Source organism: Bacillus rossius, chromosome 12, assembly GCF_032445375.1.
Source record: "Bacillus rossius redtenbacheri isolate Brsri chromosome 12, Brsri_v3, whole genome shotgun sequence".
Classification (NCBI taxonomy): domain Eukaryota; kingdom Metazoa; phylum Arthropoda; class Insecta; order Phasmatodea; family Bacillidae; genus Bacillus; species Bacillus rossius.
In genome coordinates, this window is record NC_086339.1 from 23814210 (window position 1) to 23837423 (window position 23214).

The following is a 23214-nucleotide window of genomic DNA, read 5'->3' on the forward strand; positions in this document are numbered from 1 at the left end:
AGTGACAGTACAAGAAAACACAAACACAAAATACACAACCAACCACCAAGTTGTCATCAACGTACAAATTAAAATAATTAACATTACCTTCATGAAAACTTTCTGTACAAAAACCAGATGGTTCAGCAAGTCTGTGGTCAGTGAATGTTCGAAAACGCCAATGTCTGCTACTGCACTCAAGTAACTGCCTTGCCGCAAAACAACTCCGTCTATAAATGGAGAAAGCACATTTTATTACTATGTACTCTGGCTCTGGGTGCTAGGTGGTAACAGAATACAATAACACCTCCATCCAACAACACTGAAGGGACTGTAATTTTGTGTGTTTGCTACAGGGAAGTTCTTTATGAAGAGGTGGAACCATACAAGGCTAGTGAGTCTATAAAACTGGATATTCCACTATTCCTGGACACAATATGTACAAAATTTAGTGCATTTGTTATCGCAACTGGTTTCTAAAATAAAATGGTTTTTACATTTATTGTTTATTCCATTCATATTAGAAATGTTTGAAACTTCCAAAATGCTGAGAAATTGTGTCAGACAATTAGTATACCCATACCAACCCCCACACAACAAAATTCAGCCATTATATTATAATTGTATTGAACCCATTAATTACCACTTATAATAATGGCTTTGAACAGTAAAATAATAATGACAAACCCAAAATGATTTGAAATATTTGCCAGAATATCAAGTACTCTGTTCAGTTGGATCTTAAGGTAAAAAAAAAAAAAAAAAAGAGGATTAACTGCCTTCTATGACCTTGTGACCACAATCATCACTTATCAAATTATAGTTTTTTAATGCCAATGGATTACAATCCAAAATGACAAAGCTGGCCTAAAATAATGTTTGTTAATCCTCTGTGATCCCAGCAAAGAACAAGAAATCTTGAGTGATTATTTCAGAACACCTGACACACACGGAGTGGCAACTCCAAGCGCATAGGAAATGGGTAGGATTTCATATCTGTACGTCAGAGGTACAGGACACCACCATGAATATTTTTTTTATGAAACAGACACCATGTTCATGATGTACATTTTTTGCTCTTTATAGAAGTACCTAACACTATGTTAAGTTACTATGAATAGCAAAAATAGGAATGTCCAATTTCATTTGGATGTACAGAACACTATATGGACATGACAAACACTTTCTCTCTGTAAAATTACAATTTTATGACACAGTGTCCTTTACCTTACAGGGGTAAAAATATTATAATGTAAAGGCACAAAACAGCACAAGGAGACATAACCTTCAACATAACAATAGGGTACAAACCAACTAGACCCGTACTCGTACGCTAGGTCTAGCCAGATGTTGGCCATAAAACAACACCTCTTTACCTTGCCACATGAGAAACCAAATTCAAAAATGTGTATGTCTTTCATGTCATGCACACCCCAGGTTTTATCAGAACACAACAATCTGCATTCTAAAAAATAACAATAGATGTTTGAATTACGATGTATAGGTAACATTTACCTGCAAACTGTGCTTCAATAGCATTATTACCATCCTGAATGTACTCTGCAGAGACGTGTACTTTTGGCAACTCAATGCTGGCTTCTGAAGGTAGGTTTGCCTCGATGACCTAGAAAATAAAATCATTTTATACTATATTTTAAAGTACTCTACAATAAACTTCAATGGAATGTTACTGTGAATATTTAGTGGAATTAGTGAATATAATGGATATGTGAATATATAGTAGAGTGAATATAGTGGATAGTGGAGATGAAGTTATTCGTTAACTGAATAACCATTGTAATTTTAATATCTAAATGCATTAAAAATTCACAACTGATTTTATTTTGTTACTTTATAATGAGGTATATATGTGAATCAAAGATCTAACCAATTTTTGGAGGACTGAATCTTATTACACTGAAGAAGTCCCAAACTAGTAGAAAAGTTAAGCAAGGATTATGTCTTTGATTTGATATAAGAATGTGATATATTAAAGTATGATTATTTGTCCAATCAACACAACGCACATTGAAGTCACCAAGTATTATCAAATTATCTTGATAGTAGATGAGGTATCTTCTAATGCTTCAAGATATGTTGCATATGTAATAGGAGTAGTTTGAGGGGGATTGAATATATTACCAAGTATTAGGTAGTTGGTTGGTGAAGTTTTAATTTTTATCCAGAGAGCTTCAATTCAAGGATGATCAAAAATTTAAATTTGATGGACTGTGTTCATTAAATGCAATCAAAACTTTCCAGCATTGTGAGTGTGGAGTTTCTATTACATCTAGATATCAGATAATGATCCGTGAAATAGTGAGAAATTATGCTGCAATTATTAAACCATGTTTCTGTTTGACAGGTAATGTTATATTCAGTGGAGAATACATTAACAAAAAATTCTGACATTTTGGTAATATATTACTCACTCCATGGGATTAGGCATGTAAGTTACTCTTGCAGGGCACCTCCAGACACCTCATTATACAATGTTGTAGTGGAGTTAAAAAAAGGGGGAGGGGCTTATCAAACAACTGCTGGGCCAAAAGAGAAGGTTGTTGATTCTGTTTAAGTCTTCTTCTAATACTGAAATGTGAAACGATGTGTACGTATAGTATTTGGTATGCAGTGTGGCCACCTTAACTTGAAAGGGGTTCAGTTCGTTTATAATCTCTTGCTCTTGGACGGATAGTTCAAAACGTGTCACAAATGGTGCTTTAGTTAGTTTTTTTTGATCACCGGTTTAGCTACCTTTTTTAATGTAGAAATATTCCGAATGCCTATTTGCATAGGGATTTTCTTATGTTCGTATGAGCTCGTTGAATGATACTGGGTGCTATTTAGTTTGTAATTATGCGTTTTTAAGCTTCTGTCGTCACAAACAATGCGGAATGACAGAATTCCGGATTGAACAGCATGGACTGAACAAGAAAAGCATGTTAAACGACAAGCAGCCACCTGCAGCTTGGTGGTGAAGCTCAGCGAGTGCTGCGGCAGGTCGATGGTGAACTTGGCCTTGCCGCCTGTGACGCCCGTGCTGTTCACTTGGTCCATCTTGTACTGGGCCTGCAGCGACGGCAGGAGGGCCGCGGTGATGCTCAGGCTCTGAGGACAAACCAAACAAGGCTCAGATGCACCCTTATGTCCGCAACAAACCACCACACGTCAGCCTTCAACACAAAATAACAGCACGCACACTGTAAGCAGAAGCAAACACAGAATTTAAAATAAGGGGGAATGGGGGGATAGAACCACTTTGGCAGCTGTTTGCTTTTAAATTCTTTCATAGGGTGTGTGTGTGATTTTGTGTGTGTGATTGTGTGTGTGTGTGTGTGTGTGTGTGTGTGTGTGTGTGTATCCCCCTTGCTTACACCTATAATTGTATTAGGTAATATGTACTGTCTGGACCAAACGTTGTGATAGCTGGCAGCGCGGGGGTGAAGGGGCAAGGCGGTGGAGGGGCCGGCGATGCGCGCGCAGGTCGGTACGTGTAGCGTTCAGCATGAAAACATTGCTACGTGACCAACTCGCAGCGCGTGTTACGAGACGTACAGAAATGGACGGACGTGGACGCTGCAGACGGCCTCATAAAGTTATTCATAGTCGAGAAAGAGACATTGCTAAAGTAGTGAGCAATGACTTCAATGCCTTAAGGGGGAGGTTATCAAAACATTGTTTATTTATACTATACCTTTATATTTTTGTTTGAAATTGTATTTATTCTGTAGACATTGATACTTACGATTTTGCTATTGTGAATGATATTGTATCTTTCATAATTTTGTATAGTGGCATTTTATAGTCTAATTTTGCATATTACAGTATTATGCATTGAACCAAAACCGGCGACCAGGTCAGTTTGATTTTTAAATTCCTGAGATTTATGTTTTATTGTTTCATGTAATTTAAAGAGTTAATTACCCGTACAGGGTGATTTTATTTAATTTTCTTTCTACAGCATGTGGCACTTTTACCAAGAGAGTATTATATTTTCATGTAATTGATTTTTTTAAAGTTATACTTGTGACGAGGTATATTAAAAATACGTTTTTTCCCCCTGCAGTAAACTTCATTTGCTAAATTTATTTGCGCGTAACATATTTATTTCATTACACATTCCTTGATACCGACTCAGATCTATATTTAACCTTGTTTTTCAGCTAACAACATTTGGAGACAGATGATTATTGGATAAAATATCTGTCGAGGTGAAATTCAGACTACTGGTAACGTGTGCATTGCATGCATATGGGTTGATTACATTGCCGTTTTTGGGTTGCTTATATCAGTCACACCATCGGTTTTACATTTATCGTTATATGGTAAAAAAAATTATATGGGCCTAAGGTGTCATGATAAGGACAAGTGAAACCCAAAGCGTTGTGGCCTGGGGAGCGATGAGAAAGCGATACACTCATATGTTTTTGTAACAGAGACAACACGTCCTAGCCGTGCCGGGCCGTGCCGAATGTGCGCCGCGTGTGACCGGGCCGTGCCGACATTAAGGCGCCTACAGCACTAGGGAGTCCAGCTACCACAACGTTTAGTCCGGACAGTACAGTATACATAACAGATGATTTCAACTTTACTAATTTGTAATTTTCTATTGATCAAAATTCCCCATCAAAGAAATTTGGAATCTTTGAACATATTGATATACCTTAAATTCACTTCTAAATATAAGAATCTTTCTCTGAAAATTAAAAGAAATTGAGAAGTATTAAAATTAAAAAAAAAATAAGTACAGATAAATCTCAAAGTCCAGAACTTTTTTCTAAGTCAGTAAACACGACAATAAATTGTTCCATTACTGTATATAGTTACAGAGATGGCCACTGTTTTTGCGTGTCGATGCAATGTGTCGACCCACTGACATGCTCAAGTGAGTCGATACACATCAAGCGTACTGTTTCGACCCTTCACTGTCGTGCAAGTCATCACCAACTACAGAGTGCACGGAGCAGTCACGGGGCAACCTTGCAAGTGTCTCGACTCATACACTGTCTCATGTTACAACCTGCATACTATCTGATACCTCGATTGCATGGCGCAAATAATATTGCTTAACTTTTTAGGCTCTAACATTCCACGTTGGCCCAGCAAAACAACCCAGAAAAATGAAAATACACTTTAAAACTTACTGCTGTATGTAGTGACTTGAAGATTGTTTTAAGTTATGTATTTTTTATTTTGAAAAAATAAAGGAGTTTTTAAACCTCCTTTCTTTGTTTTAAAAAAAAAATCACAACTTACACAGGTAACCAATCCCAGTTCCATTCTCTGATGAAAAGTTCATTAATTGGAAAAGTTACTTGTTTCTAAAAACATTTTTATATTTTTCTGATTACTTTCTGATAAAACAATTTTACGATACATATCAACAACACAGTTACAGCTGAACTTCATAGCTTCATGTCTCTCGATATAAAAAAAAATTAAGTCACGTGGTTTGCAGTGAATTGCATTTGTTACGTATTTTCCGTGCTTCGGCTATCTTCGATTTTCTCTGTCATTTAGCTCCGAGTGTCACCTTCCTTCCCACTTACCCCCCTTGCTACTCCATTCCCAATGCTGCCCTACTCCCCTCCTTTCTTTTGGTAGTGTCTTTCCTCCACTCCTTCACCTGCAGATCTAATTTCGTGGAGGTATACATTTAATAGTTTGTAAAAGGTAATATCAGTTTTAAAATCCTTCTTGTTTGTTTAGTTCTCGCCGGCCGCTTCTGGGAACTCCAGGTGGCTGTAGTGCCATGTGCACTCTGCCGGATAGCAGTCGGTCAGTTGGGTTTGGGCTGCTTCGACGGTCCTCGGCATGGTTGTCCAGGGCAACCGGAGACATGGCAAGGAGTGAAACGGCCACAGGTGGGCAGCGCCCACACTGGTGTTTAGGAAGGAAGGCGCTGAAGGTTTTGTGATTACAGATGTCCGTGGCATGACACACATTAGTACGATCATGAGGTACAATCACTCGCAGAAGTTCGGACAATACGAGCAAGTACCTGCAGGATGATGGAGAACTGCATGACCAGTGGCTGCAGGAGGCTTGTCTCGACCTGAGGCCGGGGCAGGCCACCCACGGACGTCTGCGAGAATTGGAAGTGCCGGGGTGAATGCTGCGTTCCCGAGTCGACCTCTTCCGGGACGGCTCCCCGGCACATGCGGCTCGGGGCACGCGACGTTCGCAGTTCCTGTCGGCAGTCACGTGTGTACGACGTAGCAGCGAGTGCTGGGCACGCCAACACCGCCAGAACTCCGTGCAACATGACGATACCTGCAGAGTGGAAGACAGCTGCTTGCTGCCGCGAGTCATCATGCCGTGCAGCGCCACCGGGTGCTGAGGGATGTCTATGTTCACAGCACCTATTGTCAGGAACCCAGAGTTCTTGTCTTTCGAACGGCGAGATATGCTGGAGTACAGAGTCTGCGACTTGCCGAATGTCACTTTAACAACAGTCCTGCAAGAAAAAAGTTGACATCATAACCAAGTGAAACAATGTAAGAGTATACACATTTTAAACAGAAGTACTGAATCAATTTATTAAGCTGAGTGCTTTGGAAGGGGGTATTATTTCGTTTAAATACTAATGGGGACATCACATTCACGTAAATACAAACATGCATATTTATTAGGGGTCTGCATATGTTTAAAACATAAATATTTATATTCACAAATAATTGTCTGCAAATGTTTAAAAAATATTTGTTATTCACAAATTATTTGATATTTAATTCAAAATTTCTAATCCAATAATATTTTTTGATTATTCGTAACTAATTGATACAGCAAGTGAAACTCATTCACACAATATTTTTTGAAAATAGTGTAACATGCATAAACCCAAAAAAGATTTAATGAAAAATTTGTTTTGTGCAAGATAGTTCACACATGCATTTAATATGTAACAAATAAACTGTGATTATGGTTAAGAATTATTAAAAATATTCTATTTTTTTTTGTTTTTAATCAGTTTGATAAACAAAACAATTCTCAATCTTAAAACATTACAAGTTTTAGAAAATACTTTACCAGATATTTAATTTCTTGCATTGATTGCACCGATCTACTAAGGTTTCACGTATTTTTATTTTATTTATAATTTTACTGTATTTAGTTACAATTTTTCTTGAATTCCAGGAAAAATAAAAATAAAAATTCACTGAATATTTAAATTTGACTAGAAAAATATTTGGAATTTATGAATAATTTGATATTCACTTTGAAAATTTGATTTAAAAAAAAAATGGATTCGCAAAAGCCAGATACTTAAACATTCTTTTTCATACCCGACCTTCATCTGCAAGCAAACTAATGCACATGATGTGTGTGCATGCAGGGGCGTAACCGGGGGGGGGTTCAGGGGTTCAAACCACCCCCCCCCCCCCCCCTTTAGCACCAAATCTTTAATTAATATCTTATTCATCACTCAAACGAATTTCATATAAAAATTAATAAAATTTTTACCATCACAATATTTCAATTTAAGTACCGAAAATTGCTAAACTAGCACTATTTAACACCTTAAAATCAAAATTTTCCCGGGGGAGGACCCCCGGGCCCCCCGCTTTTTAACACCCCCCATACACAAATCCTGGCTACGCCATTGTGTGCATGTATTCACAATGAAATATGAAAAGGTGATGAAAGGTGGAGAGCGGGAGAGCGGTAACGGGAGCCACTCACTGCTGGCTGGGCGCCACGCCCTCCAGGAGCACGATCATGGTGCGCCCCACCTGGCCGGTGAGCGAGCACTCCATGCTGGCGGGGCGCGACTTCTTGCGGCAGGTGAGGCTCGAGTGCAGGCTGGTGATCTCTGCCTCCAGCTTGAGGCCGCTCAGCGTGGCCAGCAGGCGCGTCCGGTGGATGCGCGCCACTCCGAACAGGACCAGGCGCGTCCGCTCCCCTGTCACCACGTCTGCCGGCATCACACACACAACCCCCCCACCCGGTGCCACTACCGTCTCTCCGGTCCTCGCTGCAGCGTCAATGCCATTGCACCACGGCCGTAAAAAGTCTGCAATTTGAACACAGTTGGTGTTCGCCCCAAAGGCACACTCGGATCCAACTAGCGCCAGAATCAGCCTGTTTTGAATCAGTAACTAAAATTTAATTTAACTGATCATTTTATCAAGCTATCTTCATGTCAATATTTATATCACCGAATTTATTTAAAATGAAGAAAATAGATTGAAAAAATGTGAACGAGTCTTTCATTACTGCCCAGTGATATATAAACATCTAACCTCGTTAAAAAAACAAATTCACGTGTTCTCATGTTGCAAATAACCTTACGAAACGAAACTTGGACATCAATTTTAAAGTAGCATTTTTTTTTAATAAAGCCGAGCGTGATAAATCACAGTTAAATCCTGAATTGAAACCAGGACTTAGAAGAGGATGTTCATACTAGTTTAAACAGTTTCAAGGACATACTGAACAGTTGCATATTAGCAAAACCCACTCCCTTTAACTACTGATACCCACTCTTAAGATGCATACTGCAAGACCCTGCAGAATGTATATCATATATAAGTGACCAAATATTTTGACATGGCTTTAACGTGAAAGCTAATACTACACATAATATCTTTGGCATCAAGTGTAAAACCTACTGTCCCATTTAAACATTTAAATACACCTTATTTATATTTTCAGGAAACAGTTTTGTAAAAGAATTTCAAACTTATTGAAATATAAACATACTACTGATATGGTAGCGATAAGTTAGAGACAACACAAACTAACGAAAAGCCAATAGAAAGACCTCAGAGAGTAGCAAGCACTACCTGAACATGTTAAAAAACTGAGAAAAGCAACAAAATAGATGATGTAAGACACTAAAAACAAAAACCATACTAACTGACTTCTCTGAAGGACTCCCTTGGGACGTTTATCTTCGATGGCTGTGGTTTCCCCACTGGACTGCCGTTGCCCTTCTCCACGTCCTCTGCCACCTTCGAGTCGCCGGACACATCAGGTTTTCTGCTGGTTTTGGACGAGGCAGCTACGTCCGGCGTTACGGAAAACCTGCGGCATTCAATAACACATTTCACTGTAGTAAAATGACCAGAATTATAAAATTCTATTATTTAATAAACCATCTCACCCTACATTTCTGATCTCTAGTTTCATATAACTGGGATGAAAGAATGGCAACAAACTACAGGCCAGGTACAGAGAAAAGTCTTAAATTCGGAATCCTACGGCTCTGCACATTCTGTAATCCGGCACCAATCAAACAACTTGCATTCAGATTTTTTCGGGTGGATTCCGGCTGGTAACCTTGACCACATGACAATAACTGCACTGCTGGCATTTTTAGTTCAATCAGAGTTTATCGTTGCTTTTGATTTTCATTTCAGTAGTGTTTCGTTTTCTAGGTAATTACATTTTACATTTAGCTAGTATACTCCATAATGTTTTTTTTTTGAAGATCAATGCTCAGATGTATTTTTTATTCCTATAGAAGAGAATATTACAACTTATTTTAAATACTATTGTACTGTAATCCATAGGGACAAGAGTTTATGGTTTTATTTTTAGGCTTCTTTCATTTTTGAAACAGGAGATTTCGGTACTATTGCTTTTATTTTATGAATAATGTTTTTCTCATGAATATAGCATATTATTAAACAAATGTGACATTTAAATGTTTTATGATACTAATTTCACCAAAACAGTTTCATTTTGACTGATATATAATGCATTCTGACAATATAATAATTTTTAATAAGCATGTCTAACTACTCAGAACAATAAAAAAAAAAAAAAATGGCAAGTATTTGTACCAGTACCATAATTAGAGCCACGGAATTTTCGCGCATTCATTTAGTCAAAAGCTAGAATGCAAACCTCCACACTGTCACACTGTGTTCATGATTGGACCGCAATTATCTGGACACGCCCCTCTACGACCGTGAGCCAACGATGTCCAGCTAGGAGAGAAGTAAGCGAATCAGGTAGTGCTAAATAACAAGGATAAAAATGTTCTCGCTAAGAAATCAACCAATGGGAAAGTAAACATGGGTCGAGCACACCTATATCTTTGAATTCTACCCTGAGGCCAGAAGAATCCGCGAAATTTCCGGGACTCTAACCATAATGTAAAAATGAAGCTATTTAGAACATAAATTTTGATAAAAAAACTTCATACTAAATAATTGACAATTGTATCAATCTTATTAAAAAAATTATTTTTCTTGATTTTAATTCATTTTGTTTAAAAGTGCTGATTATTTCATGATTTTAGTTTAATTTGGTTGCTTTATGATGTACTAACTTGCATTTTGGAGTTATATGGGATACTGATGTGCTTTTCGGTGCTATTTCAGTTTTATAGCAATTCACCATATAATCGTGTCCCTACTAAGCCGGCATGGCCATGGTCCTGAACATGTCGGATTAAACACCTCTCTGTAAATAACTGATTTAACTTAAATGAGAACAATTACATATTACAGATACACTCCCTACGACTTTATGGTTCATTAGGAGTCTGATGATTAGCACTAAATAGTATAATTAAATAACACAACCTTTAACCAGAGGCACAGTGGTTGAGTGATTAGTACACTCGTCTCTCACCAAGCCCTGATTTTTTTGCAAGGGGGAAACATGGCAGATATTGCCATGGCCTGTGTGTTTTCTCAGGGTACTCCTCCCCCCCCCCCCCCCCCCCCCCCACTAATTCATTCCATCACTGCTCCATAACCCATCTCACCTCACAGGTTCTTCAGGCTGACCGGAACGACAGATCTGTCCCTCGGGCGGGGCAGCCGGCTCCTATTGCCAATTCCATCCATGTGGACTCTGGCTATGGCGGGAAACATGTAGATTTCCATTTTTTTTTTTTCACTACCTTTAACCCTAAAATTTTGAATGTTTTTATAAAAGAAACCCCTGCGAAGGGGTGTGGTCACCTGTGTGTGATGGTCTTGGTCTCCGGCATGATGGCGTACAGGTCCAGCAGATAGTACACGGTCCTCCAGCAGCGGGGCTGCAAGTGGGCGTGGTCCTTGCACCTCTCTGCCCCCGCGGCCACGTGATCCAGGCCCGACCCCGAGGGGCTCATGGCGAACATGGGCGTGGTGATACCCTCGTTCAAGTTCATGTAGCCTGGCCAGAGAAACATGAACAGCACATCAATCATGAGTGTTATAAAAAAAAAAAACACAGTGAATAATTATGAAAAGATATGAAAATCTCGTGTTCCATATTGACCAAGGTTAAATGTTCAGGAGTAATTAATTAATTTGCAAAATATAATTTAAAAATAACATAATTATAATCACTTCAAAAATATTTTTTATTTCTCAAAACATTATCTCCACCAATATCAGTGCCCCAATACCAGCTGCGTAAAAATCCTTCGGGTTGCCGTCTCAGTCACATTAGGACACGCTGTTATTCTATTCAATGAGCACTATCGCCTTTTTGAAAATGAATGAAAACAGACTGTGCAAATGCTTACCTAGTAAATATGAAGTCTATCACGAAGCCTGATGATGCTGAAATCTACTACAATTCTTGGAAATAACTTTCTACTAATTTTAATCACATTTTATCAATTAGCAACTTACTAAATAAGTTCCCTCATAGAATGTGATTCCTCACAAAAAGAATAAGATGAAAACACATTTAATTTTTATAAGTTATTATTAACGAAGTTTGTGCTACTGAAATAAAAAATACAAAACTATTAGCAACTTAACAAATAATTGGTGAATTATGCTTCTTATAACAAAGATTTCTCACACATATTGAAAAATAGTTAACAATATAATTCCCATTCATTGATTAAATGGAGGTGGTCGACCTATTCTAGCATGTAATTTTATAATGTGAAGCAGAATTTGTTGCTGAGCTATTAGTTTTCAATATAAATGAAAAAGTCTATCTAAAATTATGTTTTTAAAGACCTTAATTATTTTAAGGAAAAAAATTGTAAATGTTTTCATCTTATTTTCTTATTAAGAATTACTTTCTGCACATTGCTGAATTTTTTCAGAAATTGCATATGCATCTTATAACTTCAAATTTATAATTTGTAAGGCTTTTTTTTTTTTGTGAGAGTATGCAGCCTTACCAATTCCTCTACTCCCCTCTTCCTTTACCTTTGTCGTTAGGCATGCCCATGCCTTGTTTCAACTTTCTGACCATATGGTTCTGGGATTTCATTGTTTTACCTGTGCCATTGTAGCAGATGCTTGCAGATGCTTAATTCCTTTCAATTTTTTATTTATTTTAAAAATCACTACAGTGAAATCTCATTACAACATACCTGTAAAATCGCACAATTTCGGTACTTAATAATGAAAGTACTTCATCCTGAACTGTAATTAAATGTAAAGAATCTAGTAGGGACATGAAAATATGTACTTCAAAGTATGACATCCTTTAAAGTGAGCTAATTTCAATTTGTAATGAGGCTTCACTGTTTTTTGGCAACAAAAACAAATTGTTGTTACTTGCAATTTTGATTATTTTTGGTAAAAAAATAACATCTCTATTTTTAAACAAATAAAAAAGATTAGTCTCTAAGTCACACAGTTAAAATTTGCTACTGTTTGCTTCTAATTATATTCTCAAGAGATTAGAGAAAATTCTAAAGTTATTAAACACTCACAGAAATAAAACTGAGACTACATACAAAACTAAATTAAGGATAGGAAAAGATACCATTGCTAGACTCCAGTAAGAGAGACACTAAGTTGGAAAATAAATGACAAATTGAGAAATTTTAAGACCTTTATCCAACATGCCACAACTGTCAAATACAGTAATTTTCAATCTTTAGGTTAAGCCTGAGCCAACAGACCAAACAAAATATTATCTGCCCTAAAAAAACATTGTCGTAATATGTGTTCCAGAAATATACTGTTTAAAGAAATTATTCTTTAAATATATTATATTTTTAAATATTTGAATAGCAGCTACAACAAACTTACAATTACACTTTCAATTTGTATTTTTAAATTATGTAGATAGTTGAACATAAATTACTTTACCTTTAACACTTTTGCTTGTAGAACGTAATTTTTGGGCAAAGCTCTGAGGCCGAGAGCGTAGTGACGAAGATGGGGATATCATTTTCTGCTGACTTAAGGACATGGGCAAATTAAAACCCTGATGAGTGAAAGGTTCTTTCAACTTTTCATCACTTACTGATGCTTGCTCCTGCAGATCAGATGCTGAAATAAATAAAACAAATGACACAGTGTATTCAAAATTAATCCACAAACAGGTTTACACAAAACAAGTTAACAAACATTTCACAATGCAGGTGCCCAGTCATTACAGGATTGAAAATTAATCAAAAAAAAATTTTTAATGCTGGTTCTTGTAAAGAATGATTATGTATACTGAAGTAACTATATCTATACATATATTTTTTAGCAAACATAAGAAAAAGTGAGAAATTTGCTATTGTGTTTTTACTGCACACAGTTTGAGACAGGAAGATGAACGTATAACCTATTCTGCATAGACAGAGAGACATTAACCAAGCAAGAAAATAATGGTGAAAGACGAGTGTTTTACTGAAACTGATATAGGACAATGTATTGCCATTTCTGGTAGTTGCATGATGGTGATGCAGTTATGGAACAGCTAAACATTATTTACAAATTTAATCAGTTTTATAATAATACAGGCAGGAGCGATTGCAGAATTTCATTTGTCGGCTGTTTGCTTTCAAATTCTTTCCTTTTGTTGGTAGGAATGATAGCTATTTTAAGATTTGGAGTGAGATGGGGAAAGGATGTATATTCCCTTGCATTTACCCCTGGCAATATGATTATATACAATTCTTAAAAAACTCCTTGAGAAAACTTTTATTTTAGGGTTTGCCAATAGCTTGGCATCACACTAACAAGGGTGTTATTTCTGGAGTTTTGAAAAAATCTTTATGCTTAGGAACTGCACTAGTATTCTCTGCCTAACTCAGGCAGCAAAACACCTCCACTGTACATGGCCAGGATTGATTCCATTATCTTCAAAATGTAAAAAAGTCACTGAAAGACCTAAATGCTCAAATACGGATGCTTTACTACATCTAGGTAAAGTCATCATCAACATAGGACAGTATTTTACAAATTGTTGCAAACTGTTGAATACATTTTCGTTGATCAGTTACAGGGCCAGTTACGCAACCCATGCATCTCAGATTACTTAAAGGAACACACTTCTTATTCTTACATTCAGTCCATTTAGATAATATTTCATTCTTACCATTTGTCTGTCAAACTAAATAAATAATAAATTTTTTTCAAATGATAAAAAAATGTAACTTAAATAGTTGAGTCTGAGATGTATAAAAAAAAAACCACACACATTATAAGAAAATCGTAGATATCACTGTTGAAAGATAGTCTGATAGTCTTCAGAAAGTTAAATTCATATTAGTGGGTGAATAAATTATAATCCTGATTCCATTTCCTTTTAAATAATGATCTGATGATAGTTCATATAGTCAGAGCTCTAAGTCAACATTCTTCATTTTGCACATTTTATAATCTAATACAGATTAAGCCAATCATGTTATAAGGTTATAAGTTTTTCAAAATGATTCGTAAGTTTGAAAAGATTTTTTAAACCAAAATGATCAGGTGTATTTTATTAAATGTTATTAATATTATGTTATTTTGTTATATTATTTTATTAAATGTTTTTTTAAATACCACTGTACTAATCAATTATTACCATTAATTATCACCATTAAAATTATATTGAATTCTGATAAGACTACAAAATCGCTAGATCGAGCACAGTCTTGATCCCAAATGCGCCTGATTAAAAACCTATACTGCCGCCTATTTCAGTGGTTACTTTCACTTACTGGAGGATGATCCGTTTTTATGATCCTTGCATTCTCCGGCTGCTGTGCCTTGCTTGCCTTCCGGCTCCTGCTCTTTGAGCTCCATTTGAGTTTCCTTGGCATTCTGGTACATGTTACTGATCTGGTGGAGAAGGCGAAGCAACGGCATGTTTACCTGGAAGATTATAAACAGCACCTATTGTCACTGCAGGTAAATCAGCATGTTTACAAATGCAAAATAACATCAGAAAAAAGTGGGAATTACAGCATGGCAAGAGCGTAACATCCAACGAAAGGAGGCTTAACAAATTCACCTAGACCAGGGAATCAGCAACTGGGTCGTTTGACGGATCCCTGATGTGCTGGACACAAATTCCAGAAGGATGGCATTACTGTGCTTCCAAGGCTACCAATCTCAGATACATCAAAAGTAAAATCAAAGAATGGTACACCACTTTTCATTTCAATTTTAGCATTACAACAAGAATGTTATAAATGTTGGTAATTTTTATAATTCCATCAAGTGTTATATTTTTAGAGGCTTACAAAAGAAGTACAAAACTTTTTTAATTCCACAAATTGAATTTAAAAATTGTTACTTAAAAATACTTGCTATATAATCATGTTTAGACTGATAATAAGTAACCATGTAAAAAAAGCTTCTTGATTAAATACAGTTTTAATTTATTATGTTTTTAAAAACTTTCATAAACAGCTGAAAAATAAATAAACACAGATATTAAGGCTGTATTTGCTCACCTGCTGTGAAATGTAGCGTACATTCAGACTGATGTTTATCACTGAGCTGGTATGCTTCTTCAACTGGCCACGAGAAATGTACAGTATATTCTGCTTCTGAATCATTTCATCCACAGTCATGTCAGCCATCTTCTTCAGATCTAGTTCCACACTCATTTTCTCACACAAAAATGCCGGTGTTTCTTGTGGGATATCAAGATAGAATTTATCTCCTGTAGAAAAAATTACAAATACTGTAATAAGAACACTGTAAAACATTTTGATTTACATACACATAAGGAAGAAATATTATATAATAAATAATTGCAAATCAATATAGCCAAGGTGCATTTCTTTTTGTAATGGATTTCAAGTGTATCATCAAGGAAATAAAGAGTAATTAGCTGATCACGGCTTTATAACCACCCTTACTATTTAATAATGTTCAACAATGGTATTTAGAGTCGTGCGAATATTCGGTAATGCAACTGCCACCAAAAAAATTCAGACAATTATTTTTCAATTTTGATAAATAATTTTCTCAATGAGCATCAATGAAAAAAAAAAATTCCAAGTTAAAAGAATATTTGAGTGCCCAATGAGTGCTCATTTGATTAATACTGCACCATGTATAATAAATAAACTATGTGCCATCTATTGACCCTCAGTTCCCTCTCAAACCTGATGATGTTCACTGGAATGCAGATTGGGACATTTGTACGCTAAACATTGAAAGCTAGCTTATTCATTGGTGGATGCCACTTTTAAATTACATTTAAAACTTTTATGTGTAAACATCTTAGCTCTCAGTATACAGCATTTGGTAGGGGTAATTTCAAGAAAATGGAACAGAAGTTGATTATCGGAAATGTGACACAAAGATGACAGACCCACGTGTAGCAACATAAACCTGTATATAGTCACTTTCGTAAACATTAGGGTACATACCAAATCTTCTAGTGTGCCAAATGAAACTTTATGATAGAGAAACTACCCTGGAATATATTTGGTAAAATAGTCATAGTCAAAAATAATCTCAAGTTTTAAATACCTAAGAAAACTGGCATTACACTGATCAAAATAATATTCTCCTTGCAATAAGCAATATGTCAACATATGTATGTCAACACCTTGGTAGCCCAGCGGTTCAGCGCGCGCTTACTACCTCCATGGATGTAGTTCAAATTTGACCATTGGATTTTTTTTTACTTTTTTTAATAACTTTATAATTTAATATTGATGAATCAGCTCAATAACCAATAAGGTTAAGGTTTGTTCGTAGTAATTATTTACATACTGATTTCAGTAGTTTAAGCAAAAACAAATATAGAAACATATACTTACTGTAATACTATATATTTTAAAATGTATCAGTTATTTTAGTTTTACATATGTTAGTAATGCCATTGAAGTATAACTTCTAATGTGTGCGGAAACTTTATAGTTTGATAAATTTTTACAAGATGGATAATATTTTAATATAATTCCTTGTAGAAAATCAGGTCCAAAGCTGTGGTTTATGATTTTCAAGTATGTTTACTTTTTATCGGAGCCATTTCTAATAGTATAAGATTTCCGTTTATTTCATGCTATCATCTGCAGATAATGGTGGAAAGCAATGTTTATGATTCAAGCAGCAAATTATAGCTGTGGGTGCAGAAAGTGTCTAGAAATTTTCACGCCTAGAAAGTTTGGTATGTACTTCAAAAGTGTATATGTATGTATTTTACTGATCAGTATATTTATCATGCTCTGCTTGCCCACCCAAAGTTTCAAACTATCGATGGGCATGTCACAAACATAAATAAATAAATAAATAAATAAATAAATAAAGAATTGTATTTTAAATTTCATGTCTGTAGTTTCATATTATAAGTTTATTTGCAACAACATGAGAACGCATAAATTTGCTCATTACCGATGTTAGATGTTTACACATCTGTACTGAAAGACTCGCTCACATTTTAAAATTTATTATGAATATGCACAATAACCTAATATGTATTAATAATGAAAGAGTTCAACTTTACACATGCTTGACATCTCTCATAACAGGTGAATAGTTACACTTAAAGCTGAGAGGAACGTTATATTTCTACGTAAAATAAAATAATTTCCATTATCATACAACAGATTAGGAAAAAAAATATCTAACTTGCCTGCATTCTTCATATTTTTGTTTGCAGTGCCAACAGCCCCTGCTTTCCCTTTCTTCTTGTCAACAAACCTGCCGTGCTCACTCACGACTATGTCAATCCTCAAAGTTTCGATGCCACCAACCAGGGTCAGGTTTGACCCCCACGTGTCGAAAGTCGATGGATTAGCACCTCCGTGGCCTAGGAGGTGATTCAAACGGTGTCACGAACAACAACCCCAAGGTAACTCATATTGAGTCAATTGCGTAAAAAATATCAGGTCACAAAAATTTGGCACTTAGAAGTTTTATTCCAGAAAAAAAAAAGTTTGAAAAGCTTGAGTTATCAAATAATGCCCAATTTGGTTTGTAACTTCAACACTTTTTTGTTATACTGCTTGCTCATTATTTTAATTTTACACAATCTTCCCTAAAATAATTTTAGTTACCTCTCTTTACTTTTAAACCTTCCCTTTTACAATTGTATTAATATCCTCTGCTACCCACGCCAGTTCTCAGCCTCCCTTCCTGAATAGGTCGTACTAACTATTCCACGACAGTGTATAAAGCGTCTAAACATACCTGTTGAAATAATTTCAGAACTTTTATGGTCTAACAACTTTCTTATATCACAGGGGCATTTATTAAATATAATAAGAAAAATTAAACATAATATTAAATAAAGGAACTATTTTCAGGAATGTGCCAATTCTTATGTTCGAGAGCTAAAATATTTTCAGAGATAATTTCCACATGATTTATTTGGACAGTAACCCAACTAGTATTTATATTTAATTGCAACTTTATGTTTAAGTGAGCCATAAAAAAAATACAAGTTAGCAAAAGGCTAATGGGAATTGAATTTTCATGACTTTCCGCATTGTTACTGTTTATTTTGGGTCATTTTTTTGTGACTTTCATGACCAGTCCTTACGTTTTGTTACTTTTTAGGGGGCTAAGAGAATTAAAAAAATATTCTATATTCGTGAATAATTTATATTTGATATTTTAAATCACTTTTTTTTTTATTATTCGTCAACAATAGATACAGCAAAGTGGGATTCATTTAAAAAAAAAAAATTTGAATGTAAAGAGTGTAACATTAATGAAGCTAAGAAGATTCATTGAGGAATTTATCAGTTTTTTGCCACTAGTGCATACATACTTTTTATATACAACAAATAATCTGTTATTTATATTAAAAATACTGTATTTTCATGTATATAATCAGTTGGATCAAGAAAACAAAATTAAAATTAAAAATTAAAATTTACTGATTTAAGAAATGACATTGCCACTTTTTTTATTATTTTATTTTACACCACACTATTATGGATCCATACATGTTTCTTTCTTTTTAATTAAACATATTTTAAATAATTTTTCTTGGACTATTGTGAAATTTGAAAAGAAACAAAAGTTACACCAAGTTTCACCATATGTTTGTATTAAATTTGAAAAATATTCAACATTCATTAATAATTTATATTCAATTGAAATAAAAAAAAATTTCAGTAGCCGATAACTTATTAAGAATCCTTCTCTATGTTGTATTGGTGCCCTTAAAATTTATATGATTTTTAGTTTACACCATAGTTTTTCCACCATTTGAACACATTTAGGAGTAAAACAGAAGTCATAGACAGGCCGGCGAATACAGCTTCATCGAATCTGTCTAGTTTGTACTAAGAGTCTTCTGTCATCTCTTGTCTGAGGTTTAAAATGATACACTTTCTTCTGTACCCAGTCACGTTGCTTCTTTCTTGATATGTAGTTCGAACTGTTTGTGGGGAACCCCTGTTGCTGTAGACATTCTCACCTGTCTCTTTTCAAGAGGAATAGTTTGTTCCTTATTTATGGCCTTGGCTTCCATAAATTTCAACACATTATAAATAACTTCTCGTTTTTGTGAATGCCTTTCTTTGGGACTTTCATGACCGGCAGACACACTGGCAATACTGCTCACCTGAAGAGACGCTGCTCAGCTTGTGGGTTACACATGATCGGGTAACCACTTCTCCTTGTTTATAACTGGCTCAGGGTCACCAAGAGAGTGTCAAGATAACTGTAGTCCAATCGTCAAAGTGAATCATATGTATACGTGCTTTAAGTAAGCTTCGCTACCCAGTGAATCCGCAAAATAATCGTAGACAGGTCACTGAACAGGACTCCTCGAGGGACAATGTGTGAAGAAAAAACGGGGCCACGAGGCATATGGACGTGCGCGGCCTTAGAAGGGTGGACAATGTTTAGTATTTATTTTATTCTGTTCAGGAGTAAGAAACGCTAACGCCGACATCAGGGTATTGTCTCGGCCTTTGGAAGGGACGAGTAGAACTGAAATACTGAACTAAAGTCAGTCCAGTATTTTCGGTAGAATACAATTCGTAAATTATTAATAATGTGTTAAATTCTTCAGAAGGTTAACCACTCACAGCCAAGTTTAACGAGTGGCCAACTCTTAATTGTTTTTATTAATTTCTGATTTTGAAAAAATAGTCTTGTGTCCTTTACCCTTAGTCTAGCCGGAGCAAGGATACAAATAGTTCTAAAGGCGCAACTTCCGCCATTCATCAAGAAGGGCGGGTCGCAACTGCTCACCTGACGAGACGCCACTCAGCTTGCTGATCATCTGCCGCGGCATCACGCCCAGGCACGAGAGAAGCGGCTCGAATATCAGGTGGGCATCCAGCAGCCGCAGTGAGTCGTGCATGGGGTACAGGTTGAAACCACCTTTGGCATTCGCCAGGTACTCGGTTTCCTCGAGCGTGTCCTCTGTGGTCATGGTGTTCAATTTTGAATCCTAAAGCAATGCACAAAAAAAAAAAAAATACTATTCAAGCAAAAATCAAAGCCATAAATAATTAAATCTAAAATGTTAACACATCCAGAAAATAGCATCAACATTATAAATACTTTATTTCTCACCGACCACACTGAATCAGAAAAAATTAAAAATTCTTAAAGCCGATATAATCAGAATAAAAGAAAATTCCTCATTAAATCTGAAATATGAATGTGTTACTGCAATCTGAGACATCGCTAACACTTTTATGAGGCTGATATTGCTACATGAAGATCGCTGTCAAATTTATCTCAGGATCACACTATTATTCCTGGCCAGCTTTAAAAATCGGTGAGATGTTCATATAACATGGGGAAAAAATTTGCACCCAAGGACTCTGTGTTCACAAGTCACTGAATTCTGATATTCACAGTGAGACCGGCATACTTGCTGTTTAGCCATGCCTACTGAACATGGTATCCCTTAGCACTACAGGGATGTAGCCAAGGGGGAGTTATTTGGGGTCTGGACCCCCCCCCCCTTTTTTTTTCTCCCAAGGATTTAAATGAAAAAAAAAACTAGCGAAGACAGAATAAGAAAATTACAGCAACTTAGCTACCTAAGGTTACACAGAGCTTTATTTGGAAGGATAATTGTAATCCTTATAGTGGGCTCCCACATCCAGCCCACCTGTCTTATACACAGAATCAGCAGGAATTGTATTTGCAAGAAGTCTATACGTATTTAATGCCGGTTTGCACACGTGTTAGTTGTCAGCATGTCTTTCATACAAACTTGACGTGCGTGTTTCATGTACTAAATAACTTTAATATAAATGCATTTATGACTTGTTTTAGCTAAAACATGAAACAATTGACTAAAGAAAATGTTTTAAAATCAACTTTATAAAAATCAAAATATAAAATGTTCAGTTTTCTTTTCTCAAGCAAAAACATTACTTAAATTTATATTATGTATAAATGTTGGACTTCTAAATGTCTACTGATCCCTGAGATTTTAATGTGACAATTTTCTTTATGAAACTAAATTAAAAAGTGTTTTCATGGTTATACTAGACCCCCTGCTTCGCAAAATCCTGGCTATGGCCCTGGGCACCACACGGCGATGTGACAGAATTGGTTTCGTTTGCACATCACTCGTGCTGGTAATTGTGACTGCTGGATATTACCCAATAAAAAAAAAAAAAGTAAAAACATTTAAATTATTATTGTTTTAAGGCCTTGTCTCACATGCCACGTTATTTTATTTTATGGTCATTACTATTATGCAAGGACAAATACTAAGGATCTGATCAGGGCCACAACTAGAGTCTCTGGCAACCGGGGCATGAATGGATTCATGCGCCCCCCCCCCCCCCTCTTTTTTTTTTTGCACATACCACACCAATAAAGCGGATGTCCGGGGGCTTTCCCACGGAAAAATGGTGCTATTTAAGCATTTTCCATACCTACATGTAACAGTTTCTGTGCTACTGTAACTTCTATGCAAAAACTTTTTACCAGTTACCAGTTGTAGTAGGAATTACAATGCAAGCGATTTCGGCGCCCCCCACAGCTTTGCGCCCGGGGCGTATGCCCCACTTGCCCCCCCCCCCCCAAAGTTGCGGCCCTGGATCTGATGGTACGTGAGGATCTGATCGGCACATCCCTGAAATCATTCTCGTGCACTCAGAATCCCGAAGACGACATCTCCTGAACTGCTTCGCGACGTGTTGGAGACCTGGCAACAGCACGCGCCACAAGCGTAAGACGGCCTACAGCTTGAACGCACTACGTGCCGCCCGGCTCTGGAAAGAAGAAAAGCAGCTCACCGCCGCGCCGACGTGGGCCCGAGCCTGGTGCCTGCCGTCGGCAGTCTTCACGAAGTCCTGCTGCTTGGCCATCCAGCTGTAGAGGTCGTCGCCGCTGCCCGGGCCGGTGCCGCCCCCCGCCGCCGCCGCGTGGTTGTTCTCCTGGCTGGTCACCGAGTGCTGGCTGCCGTGCCCGCCAGAGTACAGACTGGGGTTCGAGCCCAGCTGGCGGGGCCCCGTGCCGCAGCTGTGCTCCTCCTTCAAGGGCCCGTAGCCTTTCGGGAAACAACGCACGCTATACGACGGAACCTCGTTACAAACCACCCACCTCACTTTAAAACATTTCTCGACCTAGAAACGTTTTTTTTCCAGATCCCGACCAAAGGGTTTCACATCATGTAAAAATTTGGGTTTATTTAGGTACATTGTAACGAGATTCATACATCATTAAGATGAAACCTGAATTCTTAAGTCTGTGAGCCGATGCCGGTACAAAAAAAAAATTATAGAATGAATACTGGCTTAAAAGTCTTATATGCATCGGGTTAATTACAAAGTAGAGGAATTGAGATGAGGATGTAGCATTGATGGAATAAGTGGGTGAAGGAAACTTGAGTACTTCAAGAAAACACAGGCAAAAAGTTACTATATATTAAAACAATCAAATTTTCAATTTATTCCACAGAGGAAATCTATATAAATACAAATCTAATCCTGTCCGTTGGTAAGCGCATAACTTGAAAACGGCTGGACCAATTTGGCTAGTTAAAAAAAAATTTTTAAATAGGTTTTAATGAAAAAAAAATTTAACATTGCCCGGAAACTAAGCAAATTAGTGGAAAACTAATATGTCATTGCTAAGCGCATAACTTGAGAAAGGCTGGATCAATTTGGCAATCGTTTTTTTAAATGTTCATTATAATTTGAATCAGGTTTTAATGCAAAAAAAAAAA

The 23214-nt window shown here is 36.5% G+C and overlaps 1 protein-coding gene across 5 annotated transcripts in view; it reads right to left on the reverse strand.

Annotated features, from left to right (window-relative positions):
- LOC134537721 (bridge-like lipid transfer protein family member 1) overlaps positions 1 to 23214 on the reverse strand; it is a 143280-nt gene that overhangs the window by 43650 nt on the left and 76416 nt on the right. For 4 of the 5 annotated variants that reach the window (XM_063378466.1, XM_063378469.1, XM_063378467.1 and 1 more), the window contains 14 exons: positions 22283 to 22536; positions 20268 to 20469; positions 17692 to 17868; positions 15554 to 15765; positions 14816 to 14969; positions 12987 to 13169; positions 10899 to 11094; positions 8840 to 9006; positions 7663 to 7894; positions 6253 to 6436; positions 5981 to 6169; positions 2941 to 3087; positions 1495 to 1603; positions 88 to 209 (listed from right to left, as the gene is read on the reverse strand). In XM_063378466.1, coding sequence (XP_063234536.1) covers positions 88 to 209; positions 1495 to 1603; positions 2941 to 3087; positions 5981 to 6169; positions 6253 to 6436; positions 7663 to 7894; positions 8840 to 9006; positions 10899 to 11094; positions 12987 to 13169; positions 14816 to 14969; positions 15554 to 15765; positions 17692 to 17868; positions 20268 to 20469; positions 22283 to 22536 — 2528 coding nt within the window. The remainder of the gene's footprint in view (positions 1 to 87; positions 210 to 1494; positions 1604 to 2940; positions 3088 to 5980; positions 6170 to 6252; positions 6437 to 7662; positions 7895 to 8839; positions 9007 to 10898; positions 11095 to 12986; positions 13170 to 14815; positions 14970 to 15553; positions 15766 to 17691; positions 17869 to 20267; positions 20470 to 22282; positions 22537 to 23214) is intronic. The other variant, XM_063378468.1, reaches the window with a different exon arrangement.